Source organism: Acomys minous (genome assembly GCF_964271855.1).
Source record: "Acomys minous genome assembly, chromosome: 11".
In the NCBI taxonomy this organism is placed as follows: Eukaryota; Metazoa; Chordata; class Mammalia; order Rodentia; family Muridae; genus Acomys; species Acomys minous.
In genome coordinates, this window is record NC_140492.1 from 90816155 (window position 1) to 90841492 (window position 25338).

The window sequence follows — 25338 nt, forward strand, 5'->3', positions numbered from 1 at the left end:
ATGCAAACTTTCCAACTGCCGAGAGGACTTGAGAGGGACCTTGATGCTTTGGAGTCCCGAGCTGCAGAAGGCACGCCCAGTAGGGTTGGTTTGAGAGCTTCTGCTCTAACAAGCAGGCAAGTTCTCCCTTCTGTGCTGGATTTCTGCAGGACAGGGACAGGAGTACTTAAAGAATTGCCTCAGAATACCGGGCGGTGGTGGCGCACGCCTTTAATCCCATCACTTGGGAGGCAAAGGCAGGTGGGTCTTTGTGAGTTCGAGGCCAGCCTGGTCCAGGACAGTCAAGGTTACACAGAGAAACCCTGTCTTGAAAAACAAACAAACAAACAAACAACAAAGAGTTGCCTCAGAGGGGAAGACAACAAAGAGTGAGCATAACACAATGACAGCATGCTCGATGATGTCAGAACAAAACCCAGAATTTTCTATGCTGTTATATGCTAGGCCAAAAGGATTCTGGTGAAGATGAAATGAAAATAATAGACAAAAGCCTCTTACATTGAGTAATCCCCACCCCCTCCCCGCAAAGTCTACACAACAAAATCCAAAAAAGTATTACACTTAGAACACCCATAATAAAATTCCATAACACGGTAAGTCTTCTGAAATGAAGCATTGGCATTTTGGGCACTTCAGGGACCTTGACACTTCCGTTTTATTTTGTTTTGTCTTGTTTTTTCAAGACAGGGTTTCTCTGTGTAGCCTTGGACTGTCCTGGACTCATTTTGTAGACCAGGCTGGCCTTGAACTCTGCCTGCCTCTGCCTCCCAAGTGCTGAGATTAAAGGCGTGTGCCACCACACCCGGCGACCTTGACACTTCTAAATGGGAAAATATTGTTTGTAGAAAAAGGCTAGCTTTAATTTTTTTAATTATTATTTTATAGATTATGACTGTTTTGCCTCCACCTGTGATGTACATGTGTATAGTGCCCCCAGAGGCCAGAAGAGGGCCTTGCATTCCGGGAAAGGAGTTACAGATGGGTGCTAGGAATTCAACCTGGGTCCTCCGGAAGAGCAGCCAGTGCTGTTAACCACTGAGCCGTCTCTCCCGCCTGAGAAGGGCTGTTTTTAAATAAAATTCCAGAGAGGAAATTGATTTTAGGGAAGCTGGTGATTTGTTCAATGGCATTCTCGTTTTCTTTGTGTGCTGTGTTCTCACGTGACAGGAGGCACCATTTCTGAAAACAACAAACAGAAAATAAAGCAGAGTAAATGGGGAAGGCAGGAAAACACAGAAATAAAGGGGAAAGGTTGTGCTAATGAGTTAATAATAAGTCGAGTGGGCTGGCAGCCACACAGTCAGTTCAAAGTCAACCTGGGCCACACCAGGTACTGTCTCAGTAGTAATTGTAGAAGCAATCACAATCATAATTTTAATATATTTTTTGTGCCCTGTTCCATTTCTACTTTCTCTCAGACACACTTTTCTGCATTCTCATCTTTCACGTCTCCACATCTACCCTCCATCTCTGCTTTTATCTCCTTGGTCTTTTCTCGCAAATAGTAAAGCAGGTTTGCAAAGCAGGAATTTAATCTTCTATAGGGTTGACGGATGAGCTATATGTCTTAGTTTGGGTTTTGTTGCCATGAAGATGTGGGGCACGTGGACTGTGCCACCCAGGAAACTGGCATGGAGCTAGGATAAAGTAAAGACAGGTTCAAACCCTGCCCCAGTGCCTGGACACCCTGAGGGAGGAAGTTGATCTCGGAACTGTAGGGGCAAAATGAATGCCCTATCCTATACGCAATTTATATTCTGCAATTAACAACGGTCTGTGTGAGAACTTGTCCTCTAGGTGCCCTTCTCCCTGTGTTCTGGGAATGACACGCACCAGCAGTCCCCAGAAACTGCACCGGGACAATTAGATACAATTAACATCCAATGATCTTCTGAGATAAAACAACTTCCTTGGAGATTCAGCCTCCTGGACCCAACCTGCCTGAGAGTCAACATTCCTGAGACTCACGATCCCCCCCCCCCCCCCCCCCCCGCTTATGGTTTTGTCCTTACTTCCCTGTGATCCCAACCCCTAGTTACCCTTGAAGGTCCAGTATCATTCTCCTATCCTGCTGTGTCAGGAAGGACGGTGATCCGAATCTGAGCCCATAATACAGGACCTTGTGTACATTGCATCAGTACTGAGTCCTGGTGGTCTTTTTTTGGGGGGTGGGGCATAACAGAACCGCATGAAGAGATACACCATGACCATGGCAACTCTTATAATGAAAAACCTTTCATTTGGGGCTGGCTGACAGTTTCAGAGGTTTAGTTCACAATCATCACGGCGGGAAGCATAGCGGCATGCAGGCAGACATGGTGCTAGAGGAGCCAAAAGGTTTACATCTTGATCTGCAGGGAGCAGAAGGAGACTGTGAGCCACACTGGGTATAGCTTGACCATAGGAGACCTCAAATCCCACCCCGACAATGACACACTTCCTCCAAGAAGGCCACACTTACTGCAGCATAGCCAAACCTCCTAACAGTGCCACCCCCTATGGGCCAAGCATTCACGCACACGAGTCTATGGTGGCCATACCTATTCAAACCACCACAGTATACAATATTCAGTTAAATTGGAGTCCAAGAAAAACAAGTAATTTTAATATGTGTGTCCCATGCAATATTTAAGACATAGTGTATCATGCTAGCAAGAAGGACCAGTTGGTAAAGTGCTTGCTGTGCAATCATGAAGATTCAAGTAAGATTTTGAGAACCTGTATGTGAAATTGGACACAGAGACTGATCCTGTGACCTCAGGGTGTGGGAAGCTTGCTGGCCAGTGTTGCTTCTGTGCAAGTCCCAGGCCAGTGAGAAAGCCCACCTCGAAAACCAAGGTGGATATCACTCGACATACACACACACACACACACACACACACACACACACCATACAGAGAGATAGTGTATATAAAATCATTGATTTTTTTTTTTTATCAGAGCACTAAATTTCATTGAGTGGCCTCAATTAAATGTAGTAGTTAAATCTGGCAACCCTGGCCCTGGGGAGTTCTCTGCTATTTAACCTTTCACCTGTTTATACAGGTCACAAGGAAGTTGCTGGCATCTGAGTTCTGACTCTGTAGGTCTTGGTGGGGTGAGGCGTCTATGTTCCTATATATGACACAGAAGCTGCTGGCTCAAGGACTGCGCTTCAAGCAGCAGGAGTCTAGAATAATCATTATTCCGTGAGACCAGTGTAGCTTAAACTTGCTAGTAGTCACATTAAAGAAGTAAAACTAAATGTGAAATTCACCTTTAACGATAATTAACTTACCGTATCTAAAATACTACTGCTTCTAGTTTTAAGATTTTTGTTTTCTTTTATTTTTTTCAAGATAGGGTTTCTCTGTGTAACAGCCCTGGCTGTCCTGGACTCACTTTGTAGATCAGGCTCATCTTGAACTCACAGAGAGAGATCCACCTGTCTCTACCTCTCAAGGGCTGGGATTAAAGATGCCATCATGCCTGGCTAGTTTTAAGATTTTTTTTTTTTTTTAATGAGACACCTGACATTCTTTGTTGGCTAGGCTCAATTAGGACTTGTCAAATTCCAGGGGTTGAGTTGGCTAGCCTTGTCACATAGCCTCTGTATTGGAGACAAAGAACATCACCAACTGCCAGAACTCAGTGGAGAGGAGCTGTAATCCCAAATCTATCACCCCCACTGTGATGATGTTGGTTCTGCGACTGCAGACAAATTGTAGTGTTAACAGTCATTCACGGCCAGGCATGGTGGCGCATGCCAATAATCCCAGCACTCAGGAGGCAGAGACAGGCGAATCTCTATGAGTTTGAGGCCAGCCTGGTCTACAAAGCGAGTCCAGGATAGCCAAGGCTACACAAAGAAAGCCTGTCTTGGAAAACAAACAAACAAAAAAGAAACCAAAACAACAACAACAAAAGAGTCATTCATAAACTATGGTTGGGTATCATTCAAGCTTATCTGCACAAAATTGATTGTTTTTAAATCAAGTATTACGTGTCCTGATGATCCAAACATTTTACCAGATCACTCTTCTTGTAACAGGAATACCCTCCTACTTGGTTAAGGATATTACAAGCAGAATAATTAATACCTACTCAGTTTCACAAATTTTAGAATAGAAGTCACACTTAGGATGCGATTGTCTGAGAATAGCGCATCTTGTGACTTCGCAGGAGAAAAAGAGTAGAAAAATGTTAATTGGCTGTCTTGCAGGCTGAACACACTTGGGAATGGCCTGGCCTGGTGTATTCCTGCCTCTCAGATTGCTTGGGAGTTTTTGTCAAGAGTATGTAAAGTCGGAGCTGTAAACCACTTGCAGCTGACATTTTAGCCTTCCCGTTTCAGAGATGGTGGCAGACAGCATAAGATTCCTGGGCGAAAGACGAAGACTTTATGACTCATCGCCCACCAACTCCGCGAACACCACTGCGCCTGTGTCGGTGTCCCAGCTGAACAGACTGAGGAGCTAAGACCTAGTCGGAGGAGGTGAGTCACCGGAAGTGTTATCACCAAAGGGCATTTTCCAGCCCAGACTCTCTCTCACCCTCACTCTCTCAACACCTTGCTCTCTCACTCTCCCTCTTCCAGACCGCTGTGAAATGAAGCAATCTATGCTGCCATTTGACCCACTGCCACAGTGGTCTGCCTCACTAGAGACCTAGGACAGCAGAGCCAGTCATCCGTGCCTGGAACTTCTGAGACTATGAGCTATAAAGAAAACCTTTCCTGCCTCTAGTACTTGGGCGTTGTCATGGTGATGAGACCCTGACTAACCCCAGGAGCCCATCACTCTTAGGAAACCCACCTGCTCTTAACTCTGGAGGGAAAGTGGTGGCACACGCCTTTAACCCCAGCACCCAAGAGGTAGAGGCCCGCGGATCCTGTGAGTTCGAGACCAGCCTAGCCTACAAAGTGAGTCCAGGACAGCCAAAATAACACAGAGAAACCCTGTCTCAAAAAACAAACAAACAAACAAAAAATGCTATTATAAAATCTATTATTTTAAATGCTAAAAAATGAAATTAAAACACCCCGGGTTATATTTGTTGCCCAGCAAACTGTTGTATAGTGTGTACTTCTGACTCCTTGCATGCGGTGTGTGTGTGTGTGTGTGTGTGTGTGTGTGTGTGTGTGTGTGTGTGTGTGCGCGCACGCACACACCCAGAACATATAATTCTACATCAAGTTCTCCTATTGGTTCCCATCAAATCCACTTCTGATTTGATTGGAATCAGGATAGTAAATCAAACAGTTACAAGTGCTTCTAATTTAAATGTTAATGCTTCCTACTTTAGGTTTCTCTCTCACTTCCTGAAACATGGGTCATGCCTAAGACTAGTGACAAGTACCATCGCCCAAGTTAAACTGAGACAAGGAGGCCCGCCCTTGCATACATTTGTCCATCCAGCAAACACTGATTGGCACTGGGCCAGACTCTTTACTAGGAATGTAAGGGGGGAAAAAAATCAAGTCAACCCAAGCCAAACCAAGTCTGGTAATATGCAAAAATGTAAACACATGAGGCCGAGGCAAATGCCTTTAAAAAGCGTGCACAGCAAACCAGTAAACTTCTTGAGGCCCATGTCCACGTAGGTAAGGGTTGACAGAAGAAAGGAGGACGGAGTGGCAGGTATAAATAGAGGCGAGAGGTTTTGGTATGGGCTTCTGCTATTGGCAGCATGAGAAAAGCCCTTAAATAAAACCTTTTCTGAGTGATACATTTAATGACATGACTGGAGGCATGAAGTGAAAAGGGAAGCTCCAGGCTGGGAGTAGACCCTGACTAGGGCCCTAGAGAGAAAGGGGCCTTTAATAGCATTAAAGAACAGCTTTTACCTGATGCTTGCAGGGTCCCCGACTCATCAGAGACAGAAACCACTTTGAATTAACCAAAACCAAGCTTAATATGGGGAATGGGCTGCCACGTTATGGCGTAGCGTCTGTGACAAGAGTGTAGTGGTCTGCTTGGACAGACGTCAACTAGCCCATTTCATTTCAAAGAGAAGGTTGCATATGCTATTTGGTAACAAATCTACGATATTATTTTATTTGTGTGTAAGGTGAGATCGTGTTCCATAGAGCACAGACTGCCTAGGGACTTACCACGTAGCTGAGGCTGGCCTTGAACTCCACTTCCCTAATTCTGCCTTGCAAGTCTATGCCTAAAATATCATTTCCTGAATAATTAACACAAATTTGGAGATTATTTAGAATAAGGCCACTGAAAATGGTAAAAATCCATGTGAATTTGTGCACTTCATTCTATCTTACGTGAATTGACAGTCAGATGGACTCATGTGTAGTGGCTCATAGTCAATGACTTCTGCGACCAACAAGAGAAGAAAGCATTTTTTTTTAACCATCAGAAAAAAAAATTGTCATTTTGTGTGACTGTGGAAACCTAGAGCCCCTCTTTTGTTTGCTTCTCCCTTTCTTTTCTTCTCCTTCTGATTCTCTTTTCTTTTAAGAAGTTTGTTTTTCATTACCTCTTTCCGCCAATGAACTCTCACTATCAGATGACCACCTTTTTGCATATTTAATAGCTTCATATTTTTATGTTGTGTCCACACATTATTATTATTATTATTATTATTATTATTATTATTATTATTATTATTATTATTTAATTCTGAAATATTCTTGTAACTCTTCATTTCACCATGGACTTCGAGGGCTAAAAGAATCTTCCTCTGATCAAGTGGTTTCCTGCTGAACAGCACAGAGCTGGTTCATCCACTGGCGGGGGGGGGGGGGGGGGGGGGGGTCCTGCTAACCTCTCCAGGGAAGGACTTTCAAAAACTTAATATTCCATAGCAGGGAAGGAAATTACCTTTCCTATAAAGGCCCCCGCTGAAATTGAAGCCTATTTTCCTTTGTTTGGTTCTTGGACAAGCTAGAGAGCACCTGGGGGTACATTTTAATGTGCATATTAAAATGAGAGCTCCCTTTTGGGAATCTCACAAAGGGGCATCAAAGAATAGCGTTGCCAATCCCCCCTGGGTCCTATAGAGGTTTAATTATAACAGGACTTTTACAGATCGGGCCTGCATATTAGTTAGATTACATGGCAATGCAGCCTTGTGTCTTCAGCTTCTCCTTGGAATCTCTATGAGGATAATCGCTGCATCAAATGGCAGCTCAAGCATAAGGATAAGAAATTCTATTCATTTGGTATAAAGGGACAAAAATTATGTTTAATAATTTAATCAGGTAAAATGAAGCACTCGGTATTCATCAGCCGCCGTTACACAGAGCGCGCGTAATCAGGGGGCCTGCCCTCGCTGCTTCTGTAGTCTCGCTTAGAGCTGTTATTTTAACTCGTCACATTTCCATAGCAACTGCTACATCATTTTTTATAGTTAAAGCAGTCGGCGACATTTCTAACTGCATTAAATGCTCCGATATTAATTGTCAACACCGTTTAAAAAAAAAAAAAAAACCTTCGGCTCTTTCTCCCCAGAGTATAAACCTTCTCCCTAGTGTGGGCAGCATCATCCTTGACCTAAATCTCACCACCGGATGGAATTTTTCAATACCAAATCTTTCTTCTTAATTGGAGAAAAGCAAACATCTGAGAGAACTGAGATAAAAATGTTGCTCCACACCCCTGTGCTGCTGAGGAGGAGGACAAAGGGCAGGAGCTGTAGAGGCTGAACCCGTCCTCCCCGCTCACTAAAAGGCCCCAGAAAAGCTCAGTGTGGAAAAAGGAGGGATTGTAAGACCGGGGCACGGCAGCCTGTGATGCCAACAGTGGCCTCTCAGCGGCAAGGGAGGCCTTCTGGGAAAGAACTAGGGAAATGTTCGGAGCATGAGCTGCCTGGGCCGGAAGAAAGGGAAAAGCAAAGTATTCTTCCTAAATTTACCACCGGCGTCAGCCCTGCTGAGCTGGCTGGAGAAGTGGAGACACACAAAGTTATGGTCAACTAACTCCTCCCAGCGGGAAAACATCGGTAACCAAAGAAGCCTATTAGCTCCCTGTCTTGCCCTTGTCACATCGCAGGAGCCCCCATATCAACTCCTGTGTTACCCGATATCTCCTGGTTTTGTTTGTTTTGTTTTTCTTTTCGTTCATTTTTTTTTGTTTGTTTCTTTGTTTTTTTAGTCTCTAATAACCCAGAAATGCTGGGCAGCAAAACCGCAAAGAAAACACTTACAACAACTACATCCACTTAGTTGTAGTTGCCCTGGATATTTTACAGCTTAGTGTTGGTGGTTGCTCTGGTGTATTTTGATGCTAATTACCACTTGTTGTCTCTGCCCCACCTAACCTGTGTGACCAATAAAAGGCCATCACACCTGGGTAGGGCAAATGGGATAGGCATGGCTAAGGTTCCAGGGCTTGGGGGAGCCATCATGGGTTAAGTGGAAGAGAAGCACATGGCTGGCATGGATGGAGATTTGGCTCAGATGAGGAACATTAGCAAGTATTTGGGATTATGCATGGGGGGGCGGGGGTAGCTTGATAGAAATTATTAGAAGTAGATGGCATGGGATTGGGGCAGGGATCCCATACCTGCCCCACTATGGGAAGTAGTTTAGACAATTAATATCTGCCCTGCTCCAGGTTAATTAAGGCTGTTTTTATTTATTTATTTATTTATTTATTTATTTATTTATTTATTTATTATTTTTGAGGCAAAGTTTCTCTGTGTAGCCTTGACTGTCCTAGACTCGCTTTGTAGACCAGGCTGGCCTCGAACTCACAGCAATCCGCCTGCCTCTGCCTCCCAAGTGCTGAGATTAAAGCAGTGCGCCACCACGCCGGGCAACTAAGGCTATTTATGACAGGTGTCTGTGTCTTGATTGATTGCTAGCGGGTTAGAAAATACTGCTGTAATAATAATTATAGGCCTAATAATAAACATTATTAGGTCATGCTGGTAACAACCACGACAAATTGGCGCCCAACCAAATACAGGCATCCACACCCTTAAAAATCATATTTTGTCATAGTTTGACAAGGGGGGAGTAGCTCCCATCCATGGGCCAGATCATTTCACAGGCACAGCCCCTAGCTACCTGCTGACTCAACTCTCACAGAACAGAGATGGCAGCAGACACATGGCAGGTTGGAAAGGTAGAACTAGGAGACTGGCAGTCTTATAAAATGGCCTGGAAAATGGAGTTAACCACCTAGAAAAATAATAATAAAATAGAGACTGCTATGGTCCCTCTCCAAGTCATCATGGCAAAGGCTCCTGGATCTTCTTTTGGCTTTGTTTTGGTGTTTATGAATTTGTTTGCAGTGGTCTTAGTGATAGCTAAAAAAGTTCAGGGAGAAAGGCAGAAAGCCAAGAGATGTGAAGCTCAGTTACTGGCCACAAGAACGGAAGAAGGAACCTAACTCTTCTTCATAGGACTGAGAGTGGCTGGGATTCAGAGCTCCTTAGCTGCAAGGTGTTTGTCAGCTCTTTCTGGAAAGGGTTCACCAAAAAGGCATAGCAATAGCCAAGTTCCATGGAACAGTGGAATTTGGCACAACGGACCCAAGGCTTAGACTTTTCTTGTTTCCTTGCTTGAATTTTGCTTGATATTTCTGAAGATTTTGACTGGGACTGAGATGAAATATTTGAGCAGGGTGGTGGCAGCACACGCCTTTAATCCCAACACAATGGTGACAAAGACAGATGGAACCCTTGAGTTGCAACCTGGTATCCACAGGACATAACTCCCTGCTGATAAGATAAATTTCTTACAGAGACAGCCTAGGATTTAGACTGACAAATCTTTCCTTAAACTTACTATGTACGTTCCTTTTTCTTTTTCTTTTTTTTTCTTTTCTTTTCTTTTTTGGAGACAGGGTTGCTCTGTGTTATCTTGGCTGTCCTGGATTCACTTTGTAGACCAGGCTGGCCTCAAACTCACAGCCTGCGTCTGCCTCCCAAGTGCTGGGATTAAAGGTGTGCACCACCACACCTGGCCTCTCTTTTCTTAATCATAGATTATATGTCCTTACTGATCTAAAGGATGGATACACATCAACCTTGGGTTTATAGAAGGTAAAATGAGGTCCCTGCACTATAAAAGGCCAGCCAATCTCCTTGAAAGTGGAACGTCCACAGGAGAACTGGTGCCAAAGGGTAATTGGCCTAAAGATATTGGTCAATGTAAACCAAAATTGGACGGGGAGGTAGACATGCAAGCTGCTTGCCTCCCACATTGAAAAGCCTTTGTATGCTGGGTTGAAGTAAACACACCCACAACAAAGATTAAAAACCGAGGCACAAGATACCTAGGGTAACTTTAATGCCTTTTCTTTTGCTCAGGGCAACTGGCTTGTCTCTAAAATGGGATACATTTTCTTGGGAAACAGGTAGCAGCCTAGCCTATACAACAAGCCCCGTAGAGCCTAGAAAAGGACATTTAGAACTAAAAGGTGAAAGAACTAAAAGGCAGAGAGAAAGGATGAGGCAAAAAACACCCACAACTGTAATGTCCAAGTTGTGAAATCCCCAAAGACCACCAGGAATAAGTCAGATGCAAATCACACAGGGTCTCGTTTATTGGTCAAGCTCAGAGCCTAGACCATCAGCCCCCTTGTGAGAAGGGAAGATGGTGGCCCCTAGTGATAGGGGAGTAGGGTTTTTAAGGGAAAAACTGTAGGGAGGGGGAGGCTTTCTAAGCAGTTTCCAACCCTAGCTGTGACACGATAGGTTAGAGGAACACAGGAAAGTTGCCCTTTAAGCTGATTGGCTGGGGGACCAGAGCTAAGCGAGGAAACAAGAGCCAAACCATAGGGGGGAACTTTTCATTTCCTCTGGTCATTGTGACCTGAAGCTCTGATTGGTTGGTCCCAGGTGCAAGTTCCTAGGAATGGTTGTTAGCTGTACATTTGTAACTCTCCCTGGAAACTCTAGGGGGCGGCAGGGAGTCAAGTTCTCAGCCCTTGAACACACAAAATGGCGTTGGTTTTATCTCTACCTAACAAATGTAGAAAGTCAGGTACGAGATGCCTACAGTATAAAATGGGAGTTTATATGTTTATTTAAAGCTTAATGCCTTTTCTTTTGCTCAGGGCAACTGGCTTGCGTCTAAAACAGGAAGCATTCTCTCAGGAAACAGGTAGCTGCCTGGCTTGTATATCAGGCACCATAGAGCCTAGAGAAGGGCATTTAGAACTATACAATCTTGTTTTGATTTCAATATGATAATAATTGTATGTTCATTGTTAATGGTGATGTTATATTTCCTCTTTGAAAGAGATCAAAATGAAACAGACCTGGATAAAAGAGAGACTGCTAACTTAAGCCGGTCTATGTTTATATGAATTCAAACTTAGAACAAGCAGTTAACTTATATTGCTAATCCCACCCCATGGGAAAAGCTCTGAGACTGGCTGAGACATGAATGTGTATGTATAGCCAGAGCTTCCTGTTGGTTACAGAATCCCTATGATTTATTATTAGATGCCGTTCTTCCTGTGGCATGAATGAAGATTTACAGATGTCTTTCTTCTGCTCGTACAAAGAGCAGAGAACCATCCTTAATTGTTCTGTGCATCCTGCACATCTCATACATTTACAGTATTAGGACTGTATAATGCTTATAAAAAATTTCATGTTTTCAGAATAAAAGAACCGGACACTGACGCTGGATCAGACCTGACAGGATTCATTCCTCCAGAATGCTGGGGTTCCAGCCCCAAGTGCTTCAGTTGCTCTTCCTCATTAGAAAAGGACAGCTTCAAAGAAGGCTCCTGATCCCAATTGGCCCAGCATTTTAGACTGTCCCACACAGGACTTAATATTAAGCCTGGAATTTCTCAACATTTAGACACTGGACCGCAAATACTATTCCTAGTTTGTTAACCATTTCTTCCAGTTTTATTTGGGCCCCTATATAGGTATTATTTGCCCTAAATCAGCCGGAAGAAACCTTAAGAGAAAGATGCCCCTTTTCCCTTAAGGGGAGTTGGGTAAGCTTTTGGTTGCTTTCTTGGGCAATAGATGTTTATTGTTATTGGGAGTTGGTTAAAAGTTATTATTGGTCTTATTCAGAGAGAAAATGAGGTTAGACTCAGGGATTTCTCTCTCTTCCTTTATCTTTCTTTCTTAGGTATAGAGATAGGGGTTGAAAAGAAAGAAAGGGGAATATTAAAATACATAGGGATGATAGCACAAAAAGTAGATTATTGAATCTACTCCTCAACTTAAGGCCTTAAATGTTACTCACCAATAAGAATTTTGTATATTGATGCAAAATAAGTTTAATTTTGATACATTTGAAATAGAACTCAAATTTAATATTATTCTTCACACATTACATTTCTACTCTAATATGAGGTATTGTACACATACAACTCAGTTAATACATGGTTTACTTCCAATACTTTGATAGTGCTATTGCAGGCTGTTTAGGATAATTTAGTAATACAAGTCAATTGTTAGTTAATCAACTCATGGTTATGTCAAGTACAGGAATATACATCCTAGATTTAACAGATAGATATAATTTTATAAGTAGATAAGGTAAAATAGTTAGATATAGTCTTCAAAAACCTCAGAGACCTACAGAATATGGTATTTAAAAATGTTTTTTATTATTTTAAAGATTCTTTGACTATAAGACAGGTTAACTCCTGGCAACACCCAGCCTACCTCAAAGAAGATGACGATAAACTTTTTGTGGAGATGGCTTCTCATGTGGCAAAATAGCCACTGGGCAAAAATGTCCTTGCATCTGCCACAGACAAAATTCTGCCTAAAATGGGCAAGCTTGGATGCAGGCAGAGTCAACAGGCAAACACCGCCAAGACAGGGCAAGCAAGTCCTCAGTGGTTCCTGAAGATGATGCTCCAATGTTAGCGAGTTCTGGGTGACTGTTCAGGCAGCAAACTATCTCTGTCTTTTTTTTTTTTTTTTTTTCATTTTGGAAGAGTGCTTACCTGCACTTCCTGTTTACTCATGTTTTATTTCTTCTCAAGTCTCTGATGGGGTTGAAGACCAGATAGTTAGTTTTAAAATTAAACTTAGTTGTTTATGAGTTATGAAGATACTTTTAGGTCTAGAGAGATATTTTTAGGTTGATAGATATGAGCTTTGATAGATACTGATTTAGGTTCAAAACTTTAGACTCAGCAAGATAGAACAGACAATATCTCTTCAAGGTTGCCAAATATCTTTTGATTAGATATTATGTATGTAAGTCTTAACTATTGGTTTTTATAATTTTTCATAATTGTTCTTACTGTGTATAAAAAGAATGGCCTTTTTTATCTAGACAGAAAAAGGGAATTGTTGGAGGTTGGTTGGGTGTATTTTGATGCAAATTACTGCTTGTCGTCTCTGCCACACCTGTACTTTGCCTAAGAGCCTAATCTGTTTGACCAATAAAAGGCCAATAAGCAAATAAGATAGGTGTGGCTAAGTTTCCAGGGCTTGGAAAGACAGGGACTCTTGGGAGGAGTAGAGACCAGAGGAGAAGAGAGGAAGAAGGAAGCCGTCATGGATTAAGTGGAGGAGAAGCACATGGCTGGTGTGGATGGAGATTTGGCCCAGATGAAGAACATTAGCAAGTATTTGGGATTATGGATGGGAGGTAGATTTATAGAAATTATTAAAAGTAGATGCATGGGATTGGGGCAGGGATTTCATACCTGCCCCACTATGGGAAGTAGTTTAGGGGATTTATTTCTGCCCTGCCCCAGGTTAACTAAGGCTATATTTATGTATTTATGTATGTATGTATGTATGTATGTATGTATGTATTTTTGAGGCAAGGTTTCTCTGTGCCTGTGTCTTGATTGATTGCTAGCAGGTTAGAAAATACTGCTGTAATAATAATCATAGGCCTGATAATAAACATTATTAGGTCATACTGGTAACTTGACCACAACAGTTTAGCAACCTATTTTCCATCTAGATTTTAATCATGTTTATGCAACATTCAGCTGATCTTTTTAAACCCCTCAAAATCTGCTTCATAATTGATGTGAAAACAAGCATTATTTTGTTTAAGCAAGCTGCTTCTTTAAGCTCAGTTCCATCTTTGTAAAACAGAATTAATAATAGAACCTACCACATAGATATTATTTTGTTTTGTTTTTGTTTTTGTTTTTTCAAGACAGAGTTTCTCTGTGTAGCTCTGGCTATCCTGGACCTGCCTCCCAAGTGCTGGGATTACAGGCATGTTCCGCTGCACCCGGCCATAGGTATTATTTTGATGGTTAAAAATAAATATATAAGTGAAATCCTTCATATTCTGGGTGTTATCATTAAGAATGAGATGCCATGCAACTGTTATGCCCAAATTTTGAGACATCCCCCTCCAACAGACCACCCAAGAGCAGAGTCCAAATGCAATCGCAAGGAAGTCTTTATTACAAGTTCGAGGCTGGGCCACACCGCCTATGCACTGACACAGCAGATGCAGGGAAGTGGCCCTGAGTCTCAATTGAGAGGGATTTTTTATAGGTTTTAGACAAAGAAATCAGTTTTACAGTATATGATTGGATGGCATTTGAGCAGAAAACCTGCAAGCAGGAAGTTACAAGCCTTGGCATTTCGTCGTTGGGTAATAGGTGTAGGGGCAAGTTGACCTATAGAAAAGATTGTTTGTAGCAGTCATGGGGGCTTTAATGAACTTTGGCCTGGCTTCTTCTAATTGATTGTTGCTATGTGCCAGACCACTTGCTAGTCAGCTTGACCAGCATGGAGTATATTTGGACTTTCACAAAATTGTGTTGCTAGGGAATATTTTTCTGTTTAGACTAGTTGGTGGGTTTTCCTGGAATCTGGGTTCAGCCCTTGACCAGGTTTAACACAAAATGGAGTTTCTTTTTCAAAATGGAGTTTGTCTGGTCCTTACACAACAAATTTGTTATGGAGAGATTTATTTGGGGGAAGGGAAAGGGAGAGGAGTTAGGGCCTGAGTGGGCCATGAGGGTAGAAGCAGAGAGACAGTGTGTGTGTGTGTGTGTGTGTGTGTGTGAGAGAGAGAGAGAGAGAGAGAGAGAGAGAGAGAGAGAGAGAGAGAGAGAGAGAGACAGGCAGACAGACAGACAGACAGAGACAGAGAGACAGACAGAGAGAGATGATGATGATGATGATGATGATGATGATGATGATGATGATGAGTTTGTCCTTTTTATCCTGGGCCCTTGGGGCTGCAATGACATCAGAGGTTGCTAAGCAACCTAGAGGCAGGCTAGTGGAGCTACCCATATGCTAATACGTGGCCTAACACCAAACAGCCCTCAGATGCTGGTTGAATCATGCTGATATAAGAAAGCCTGCTCTTTCCTTCATCACATAGACTGAATCTCAAGACCTCGCTCGACTTTCAAGGCATCTTTCTACAGTTCTCAGCGGACATTGCAACAGCCTCCTCCTTTCACCCGAGACTCCCATGGGCTCCCACAGCCATTCTTTTAGAACAGCACAGGGAGCCGTTATAAACATAGCTGAGATCTTGCTACACTCTTCCCTGAAGCCCTTCCATGGCCTTTCAGCATAGAATCAGGCCCACACCACAGTCCTGGCCAACAGGGTGGTCATGGCAGGGGCTGCTTACCTCTGTGGTTCCACCCTCCTCCACTCCTGCTAGCTCACTGTCCTTCAGTTATGGAGCGAGCCCTTCCTTTCCAACAGGTCACTCTTCAGTCTGTCCCCCACATTTGGTTTTTGAAGCAAGGTCTCATGAATCCCAAGCTAGCCTTCAGCTTGATATGATGCTGAGGTTCCTGGCATGTACTTGGTGTGTGCTTGGCGTGTGCTTGGTGTGTGCTTGGCGTGTGTGCAGGTTGCTTGAACTTGCTTGGCTACAGTAATAGCAATCTTTGCTTCAGAACTCACACTGAAGATTAAATCATTCTTTATCTATGATCTGAAGAAAAAGAAAAAAAAATGAAGAAAAACATAAAGCAAAAAGAGTAATGCAGTAATTAATCTCACTACTGAAAACATAACATAAGTAAACTACCAAACAACTAATGCTGTATTTACTACAGAAATTTAACTCATAATTAAAAGTGTTATAACAACAATATATATGTGCACACACACGTATGTGCAAAATGTAACAATGTACAGAATTATCTCATCTAAACCTATAGCTCAGCCGGGTGTGGTGGTGCACTCCTTTAATCCTAGCAGAGGAAGAGGCAGGCAGATCAATCACTGTGAGTTCGAGGCCAGCCTAGTCCACAAAGCTAGTCTTAGACAGCCAGGGGTACACAGAGAAACCCTGTCTCAAATAAACAAACAAAAACAAAAACAAGACGCAAATAAACCTATACCTCTAAAAAATAATTTGAGGGCTAAGTTATATTGGGGGTGGGGTGGGGGCTAACTCTAGAAAAAAAAATCAAGTCAAAGCTGGATGTGGTGGCACACGCCTGTAATCCCAGCATTCAGGGAGGCAGAGGCAGGTGGCTCTCTGTAAATTCCAGGCCAGCCTGGTCTACAAAGTGAGTCTAGTACAGCCAGGGCTACACAGAGAAACCCTGTCTCAAAAACACACAAAATAAACAACAATAGCAACAACAAAAATCTAAGTCAAGTCTGTGAATATTTACGTACTAATTAAAGAGATTGATGGTATACTCAATAATCTTCCTACAGGAAAAACACCGGCCCAGATGACTTTACAGGATGATTTATTAAACCTTTAAGAGATGAATCAGCTACAGAGATTGGCTCAGTGTTTAAGAGCATTTGCTACTTTTTCAGAGGACTAGAGTTTGGCACCCTAGGATGGGTGTGGCTCAGGCAGAGCCCTGAAGACTCCATGTCCTGAGGACTTCATGTGGTATGGAGCATGGCTCTGCTTGTTGCCTTCACAGTCACCACATCCCTCATAATGTACGAGTTGTATGAAAATTCTTAAGGCCTTCTAGCCCCTCACTGGGCAGTGTCATTGGCACTTAGAACAATAGTGATTGATGCTTTCCAAGCATTGCTGCTGGAGCAGATTAATGACTCATCCACAGCCCTCAGAAAGAACTTAAAGATGTAGTAGATTGTTAGCAATGACCATCACCCTTAGAAAGAATTTGGAGAAGTAGATTGTTAGCAAACTTAGGCTAAGATGTTTTTGCTGGTGGTTCTGATGTAGAAAATCTTAAGGAAAAATTTGAAGTTCAGAGGCAGTCTTTTTTTATTAATTAATTTATTTAATCACTTTATAGCTAATCGGAGCCTCTTCCCTCCTCTCCTCCTAGTCCCACCCTCACACTTCCCTCCCCCTATCCCTCCCTCCCCTTCTCTTAAGAGCCCCCTTTTCCCCCATCGGTACCAATTCACCTTGGCACAGGCAAGTCACAGCAAGACTAAGTGCATCCTCTCCCACTGAGGTCAGACAAGGCAGCCCAGTTGGGGGAAAGGGATCCAAAGACAGGAAACAGAGTCAAAGCATCTTCTACTCTAATTGTTAGGGGACCCACATAATGTCCAAGCTGCACATCTGCTACATATATGTACGGGGCCTAGGTCTAGTACATGTATGGTCTTCGGTTACTGGTTCAGTCTCTGTGAGGCCCTGTGGGCCCAGGTTAGTTAACTCTGTAAGTCTTCTTGTGTTCTTGATGCCTCTGGCCCCCTCAATCCTTCCTCCCGTTCTTCCACAAGACTCCCTGAGCTATTCTTTGGCTGTGTGTCTCTGCATCTATGTCCATCAGCTGCTTAATAAAGCCTCCCAAAAGATAGTTATGCTAGGCTCCTGTCTGCAAGTACAGCAGACTATAATAGTGGCAACAGTTGGCTCTCTCCCATGGGGTAGGTCTCAGGTTGGGCCAGTCATTGGCTAGCCATTCCCTCAATCTCTACTTCATCTTTATCCCTACATTTCTTGTAGGCAGGATACATTCATATAATTACGAATAAAATAGATGTTAAAATATAAGAACCATCCAAATTTTACCTGGACCCTTAGAGTTGAAATAAGAGAATGTTTTCTCAGTGAAGTTCAAGGCCACCATGGTACTTAAAGCCAGAGTCCAAAATGATTCACGGCTCTTCAAGAAGTTACAGAATTTACCTCTTCTGTTTCTGGGATACGCTATTTATTTCTCTTGCTGGTTTATTTTCTTATTGTGCCTAAAAATTTTTTAAGTATCAACCAATCATCAGTTGTGCAACTGAGCACAACATCTCAGTTCAGAGCTTGTCTTTTATTTTCAGATTTCTGTTTCAGTGCTGGGGATTGAACCTAGGACCCTGGGCATGCTAGGGGAGTTCTCTACCATGGAGCTACATCCCCCAGATCTTTCAGTTGTTTCTGATGGAGGATTTCTAATTTTAATGAGGTCAAATTCTTTTCCTTTTTAAAAAAAGTAATTTTCTTCTCCCAAGTTCAAATAAACATCAATTTTTGTTTCCTTGTGAATTTCATTGTAGATTTAAATCCTTAAGATATCTGGGGTTTACTCTTAGCATTAAGGTGATGATCCGTTTTAATCAGAGAAACCACTTTTAAAAATTATTTTTCAAGAACTTGATCCAGTAATTATACATACACACACATATATGATATGCAACAATCAACCATTTGTGTGGAGAGATATCATTACGCTGGCCTTTATTAGTCTCAGAGAAGTCTCTAACATAGGAAGTACCCGCTGTCTACATTATCATGTCATTTGACGAGAGAAAGCTGAGGTAGCTATGCATACATTAGCGGCTTAAGTAAGCTGTTTAATATATGCTTCACTTAATATATGCCTATTGAGTGTGTGTTAAGTACATCAAAATCTATTCTTAGAAACTTTATTATTATTATTGTCTTTCTTTTCTTTTTTCCCCCAAGACAGGGTTTTTCTTTGTAGCCCTTGCTGTCCTGAAACTTGCTCTGTAGACTAGGCTAGCTTCAAACTCAGTGATTCCCTGCACCTCTGCCTCCCAAGTGCTAGGATTAAAAGTGTGTGCCCCTGCTGCCTGGTGCAAATTGCAAGTATATACAGCAAATGACTAAGTACATTCTCCGTGTTACACAGTTCTCTAATTTCTTGAATATCATTGTATTTTTTTTTAAATTTATCATTTGGCAAATACATCTTGGATCTCTTAAAGTCTCCAGCACCTGGAAATTACCATTCTGTTCTCTGCCTGTATTAACTCTTTTAGATAATAATAAAGCTATCACTGAGGGTCATAGGATCTCCTTTTGCAGATTCTTTGTATTACTGATAGAAATAATTTACAGGCAGTCTCAGAAGGAAACTCCAGGATAGTTTTACTGGAGTTTGAGAGAGGAAAAAAAAAAAGCATGTCAGGTGGGCTCAAGATCTTAGCCAGTGTTCAGAGGGGGAAGGAAAGTTCAGCAGTGCAGTTCTGTGAGCAGCTGGGTGGGGCCAGGTACTTAGACTGTCATGCTAGTTAGACTAGGATTTGGCCTGGGTCTAAAACAGAGAGCTGGGCTGGAGAGATGGCTCTGCGGTTAAGAGCACTGTCTGCTCTTCCAGAGGTGCTGAGTTCAATTCCCGGCAACCACATGGTGGCTCACAAACCATGTGTAATAAGATCTGGTGCCCTCTTCAGGCTTGCTGGCACACATGCAGGGAGAATACTGTATACATGATAAATAAATCTTAAAACAGAGAGCTGGAAAAGAAGAAGAAGAAGAAGAAGAAGAAGAGGAAGAGGAAGAGGAAGAGGAAGAGGAAGAGGAAGAGGAAGAAGTTCTGTGTTGAGTTTGAACTCAGAAAGTGGGTAGGCTTAGCTGAGTGCCCGTGATCAACTGTGTAGAATAAGGGACTCTTGGCTTATTTCAGCACATCTCTGCCTCAACAGATAGCTGTTTCCTTGTGCATACCTCTTAGCTTCCTTAAGATGTAAGTCAGGATTTCCTTAGGACAGGAGGCTTCTGGCCTTGTCTGGGCAAATGCTCGTTGCTCACCTCAGAAAGGTGTTGTCAACCAACCACTGACTAGGCCATTTGTCAAGGGGGTTATAGGCCTTCAACTACGTATTTGTCTGAGAGAAGATCATCATGGTGGCCTTCATGCCTGTGAGGCACCTGTTGTCTATGTCATCACACCATCTGACTAGAGAAAGCTGAAGCAGGTATTCACATGTTCCCAGTGCTGCCGAGGAAGAAGCTAGCCAACGGTTCTTTTATTCCCTTTTCCTCTGCCAAGCATTCCTAAGGTCATGTGCTGGCTATCTTTCTGTGATTTCACACAGAGCCATCGCTTTCAGTATCTCTGTGGAACTTAGGTCTACCTATTCACAATTTCACATCCCCGAAAGTAAAACCAAACACATGCAAAACAGAGCATTTAGTTTCCCCTTAAGAATATGGTTTTGCACTCAGGAGGCAGAGGCAGGCGGATCGCTGTGAGTTCAAGGCCAGCCTGGTCTACAATGGGAGTCCAGGACAGCCAAGGCTACACAGAGAAATCCTGTCTCAAACAACAAACAAACAAACAACAACAACAACAACAACAACAAACAGAAAAAAAAAGAAAAAGAAAAAGAATATGCTTTTAAGCCGGGAGTGATGGTGCACACCTTTAATCCAAGCACTCATGGAGGCAGAGACAGGAGGATTGCTGTCAGTTTGAGGCCAGCCTGGTCTACAAAGTGAGTCTAGGACAGCTAAGGCTACATAGAGAAACCCTGTCTCAAAAAAACAAAGAAACAAACAAACAAAAACAACAACAAAACCCAACCAAACAACAACAACAACAAAAAGAATATGCTTTTAAGCCGGGCATGGTGGTGCACACCTTTAATCTCAGCACTCAGGGAGGCAGAGGCAGGTGGATCACTGTGAGTTCAAGGCCAGTCTGGTCTACAAAGAGAGTCCAGGACAGCTAGGGCTATTACACAGAAAAACTCTGTCTCAAAAAACAAAAAACAAACAAACAAAAAAGAATATGCTCTTTCTAACTAGGTGTGGTGGCTCATGCCTGTAATCATAGCACTCAGGAAACTACAGCAGGAATCAGTTCAAAGCCACCCTGTACTACATGATACCATGTCTCAAAAAAAACACCGCAACAGGACCGAGTGTGGTGGTGCACACCTTTAATCCCAGCATTTGGGAGGCAGAGGCAGGTGGATCTCTGTGAGTTCGAGGTGAGCCTGGTCTCCAAAGTGAGTCCAGAATAGCCAAGGATATACAGAGAAACCCTGTCTCAAAAAACCAAAATAAACAAATAAATAAAAAATACAGCAACAAAAAAACCTCTTCAGTACTTCCCAACTTCTCACGGTTGCTCAAGTCAAAAATCAAGGAGCAGTAGGTAATTCACTACAACACAAAAGCCATAGCTCTCTTTTTAAACGTGATAATAGACAATTTATTCCAGAGCCATTTTGAGTGATTATGGTCCTGAAACACAGAATGAGCTTACCCTAAATTACATGTTCCAAAGATGAAGTAATTTCATGATGCTTTGTAGTTTAATAGAACAAAAATGTCACACACCAAGGCAAATTTAAAACAGGTTGTTGGGTACACCGGAGAGGTAGATATGTCAACACAGGGGAGCTTTTCTATAGGTCCAAGAAGCTGTGCCATGACATTGTTTGCTTTTGGATTGGTGGAAGCTAGGTTTTTATCTCTTACTCACCAGATGAGTTCCAACACAGAAGCCGGCAAGGAGGACTAAACTGAGCTCAAGGTAAGGTAATTAGCCCGCGGACCTGCCAATCCAGTCTCTCCACAGCCAATCAGTCTCCACAGACAAACTCTTTTCAGGAGTCTTCCTTCTCACCCAAGATCCAGTCCTCAAAACTCCTGTTGGCTCAACTGCAAACAGTAAAGCCAGTCCAGGAAGGTCAGCACTAGCCACTGAGCTCCAAGTCACTACCATCTCCTGCTTACACAATTATACACAATTATATTTTCCTAAGTGGTTCCCAGGATTCCTCTCTTCTTGTCTCTTTACAAGAACTAACCTCAGAAAACAAAAATCTTACTTAAGAATCCTCCGGCTTAGAACTTTAGAGTGGACTCTTAAAAGGCTTTACTGTGGTAAAGTTCTGTGTCTCGGTGTAACACTTAGACCTCCAGAGCCCGTTGCTCACTATTTTTTTGATCTCAGTTCTACTGACAGAGAACTACCCTTTCTGGAAGGCTGTATTCTATCCTAAATATAGGCTCCCAGCCCAAATGTAACCCCCAGAGATGTGTTCTTTTTTTGTTTGTTTGTTTGTTTGTTTTTTTCGAGACAGGGTCTCACTGTGTAGCCTTGGCTGTCCTGGATTCACTTTGTAGACCAGGCTGGCCTTGAACTCACAGTGATCCACCCGCCTCTGCCTCCCGAGTGCTGGGATTAAAGGCGTGCGCCACCACGCCCGGCCAGACATGTGTTCTTAAAGTACCCCCTGTACTACAAAACTGCATTTTTCTATAACGTTTGTCAGTATGTAAAAATATTTTTATATTTATACAGTCTGTCCCTTCACACCTAGAATAAACTTAACATGAGCAGAAATCTTCATTTTCTTAGCTGGCAAATCCCCAGTGCAAAGACATTAAAATTTATGTTAAGAGATTCAACATCCCAGAAAAGCCTTAGATTTACTTCATTTTACAGGCGAAACTCGGGTTGTAAAGTTACTACAATTAATCAAGAACTGTTTAAATCTAAAGCCTAGCTGGATTTTTTTCATCACTGAATCATTGCCTCACAAAAATTTATAATCCACTGTACACCACGTTAACTGCCAGAAAGGCAGATTTCCTAGACACTGGTGAGCCCGTGCCCGCCCCTCCCCGCCCCGCCCCCTCCGACCTAGCCCCGCCCCGCCCCGAGCACGCGGGGCCTGTCGGGCACGCCTGCGCAGTGAGCGTTTAGCGCAAAGATTTCTGGGATTGGTAGTCCCTATTCTTCTATCCTTGTTATTTGCCTGAAAATGAAATAACAAAGTATATAAGATGGTTTTTAATTTGATACAAATTAAATAAAACTCAGACTGTGTTTCAGAGAAGTGGAGGCACTGAGTCCTTTCCAAGGACTCCCCTCCCACACACACACCGGCACAGGCGCCTCTCGGACGGCCACACGGGGTCCTGGGCTGGGCGGGGCTTCCCGCAGTGCCTTGTGGGTCCTTCCTGCATCGCCTCTCTCTTTCTCTCGGGCCCGTGGCGCCGGCAAGATGGGTGAGCTGTGCGGGCCTGGGCTGAGGGGCCGCGGGGAGGACCTGGGGCTCGGGACACAGTGCGTCGTGGGGCGATAGAGCGGGGCAGTATCGAGGCGGAGGCTGGGTGAAGGAGCGCTGTCCCGCGGGCACGTGGCGGTGCGGAAGCGCTCATGCGGGCCAAGGGCCGCTTTCCTCGGCAGCCGGAGCTGGAAATCGCACTGGGAATTTAGCTTAAACTGAAAGGCCCGGGCCGGAGCGTGTGCATCTCCGAACTTGCTAGGAAATTTCGAGGGTAATTAAGCCCACTTGTTGAGACGAGCCACAGGATTGGCCTAGAAGTCCCTCCAGCTGAGGCTCGGGCGTTGGAGCGCGCGAGTTGGCGGAGGATTCATTGAATGCTTTATTTCCAGGCAAGTGTCGTGGTCTCCGTACGGCCAGGAAGCTCCGCAGTCACCGACGTGACCAGAAGTGGCATGATAAGCAATACAAGAAAGCCCACTTGGGCACAGCCCTGAAGGCCAATCCTTTTGGCGGTGCCTCCCATGCCAAGGGAATTGTGCTGGAAAAAGTGTAAGTGAAAGACTTGCTTTCCAAAAGCGTTTATTTATTGACAACGAACTGTTTAAAAGCTATAAAAGATTCTGAGGCCGTGTTAGGGTTTTTAGGGCGAACGACTGGAAAGTAACCTTATGTTGCGTCTAGTGCTCGGGATTAGATGACTATTGGTTTTAATTTCAGGGGGAAGGAATGGGAGAAGATCATATGGAACAGTGGGAAGTGTTTAAGAAACTGTACCTTAACCAGCTGGTACATACCTTTTAGAGATGAGAAAATGTCTTACCTGAAATACCTTGGCTAAAATGGTGATTTTTTTTTTTAAAGCAGTTTTAACAAATTTAGAGGTTTTATTTCCTCATTCTTGCAGCTCCTGGCTTTTTCTGGGAAAACTTAGTTGAAATCACCTGAGGGATTTGAGACTGGATTGAGAGCAGGAACTGTTTCTGCCGCCTTAGTAATTGTTTTTTTCAGAAACTTTGTTCCGCTAACATGTGCCAATGATGTTGCAGAGGGGTTGAAGCTAAGCAGCCAAATTCTGCTATCCGGAAGTGTGTGAGGGTGCAGCTCATCAAGAACGGCAAGAAGATCACTGCGTTCGTGCCCAATGACGGCTGCTTGAACTTCATTGAGGTGACTGTCTTACTACAATCTACTTTTGCTTGGGTGGGGATGGCATTTCCTATGTATGTTTGCTCAGTCTGCCGAATGGGTATTTGCTTTATTTGGCAATGCGTTTAATTCCCACTGATACCTAAGATGGACTTTATTTTCTTTCAGGAAAACGATGAAGTTCTGGTTGCTGGATTTGGTCGAAAAGGTCATGCCGTAGGTGATATTCCTGGAGTCCGATTTAAGGTTGTTAAAGTAGCCAATGTGTCTCTTTTGGCCTTGTACAAAGGCAAGAAAGAAAGACCAAGGTCATAAATTTTGACAATGCAAACACAGTAATAAACTTTCATATTCTGAAAATATTGTTGCTTATTTTCTGCTTTGAACTTAAAAAAATATTTGGCATTTATCCGTTTGAGGAGACAGTTGCTAAAATACTTTGTAGTGTAAGTGGGGCTTGTACTAAGACAGCTACAGTGTAGAACTAAGTAAATTGGTCTGCAGTAAGTGTCTGTATGCACGTGCATTGACTTTCTATTGTTACGTGGCAGTTGTCAAGTTTTAACAGCAAGTATATATGTCTAATATTTATGAAGGCTCTAATCGGTTTACTACAGATGTGGCTCAGAATGGGGGAGAACTTGTTTAGCATGTACAAAGGCAGATAAAACTGCCCCTAGAGCAATATATATTCCCAGCACTTGGGAGGTAGAGGCAGGAAGAGTGCTTTGAATGGGGGCAGGGTGGCATTTGCAGCCCCGGCAATATGTGAATTCAGAGATGGTTGTGTGGACTTCAGGTCAAGGTAGCATGGGGGGAGAGAGATGTGAGCAAGGCAGAGTGCATGCCTTCTATAGCTACATCTCTGGTGAATTTTAACCCCAAAAGTGACTGCTGAGGGCTCAGCAGGTAAGGAAGGCATTTGCAGGACCAAAGCTCAGGTCACAGGTCTCAATAAATAGAGTGAAGGGAAATAGCCCATGTTTGTTTGTACTTAATTGGCTCAAACCATGCCTCAATCTCTGCAAAGCCTGACTGTTACATACCTCACGTTTTCAACCTCGCTGATCACAGGGGTCAGTGTAACGCACAGATTGTCTGCACTAGAGTAGACCAGGTCTAGTTGCCAATCTCATGCAATGCTTCCTAAAGCAG

At 43.2% G+C, this 25338-nt stretch overlaps 1 protein-coding gene across 1 annotated transcript; it reads left to right on the forward strand.

The window, feature by feature from the left end:
* The first annotated feature begins 22908 nt into the window (after nucleotides 1-22908).
* Nucleotides 22909-24543, forward strand: RPS23 (ribosomal protein S23). Its single transcript, XM_084802480.1, has 4 exons — nucleotides 22909-23035; nucleotides 23427-23586; nucleotides 24084-24204; nucleotides 24352-24543. Exons 1-4 carry the CDS (start codon nucleotides 23032-23034, stop codon nucleotides 24496-24498), a joined length of 432 nt encoding a protein of 143 aa, XP_084658606.1. The 5' UTR covers nucleotides 22909-23031; the 3' UTR covers nucleotides 24499-24543.
* The last annotated feature ends 795 nt before the right edge of the window (nucleotides 24544-25338 follow it).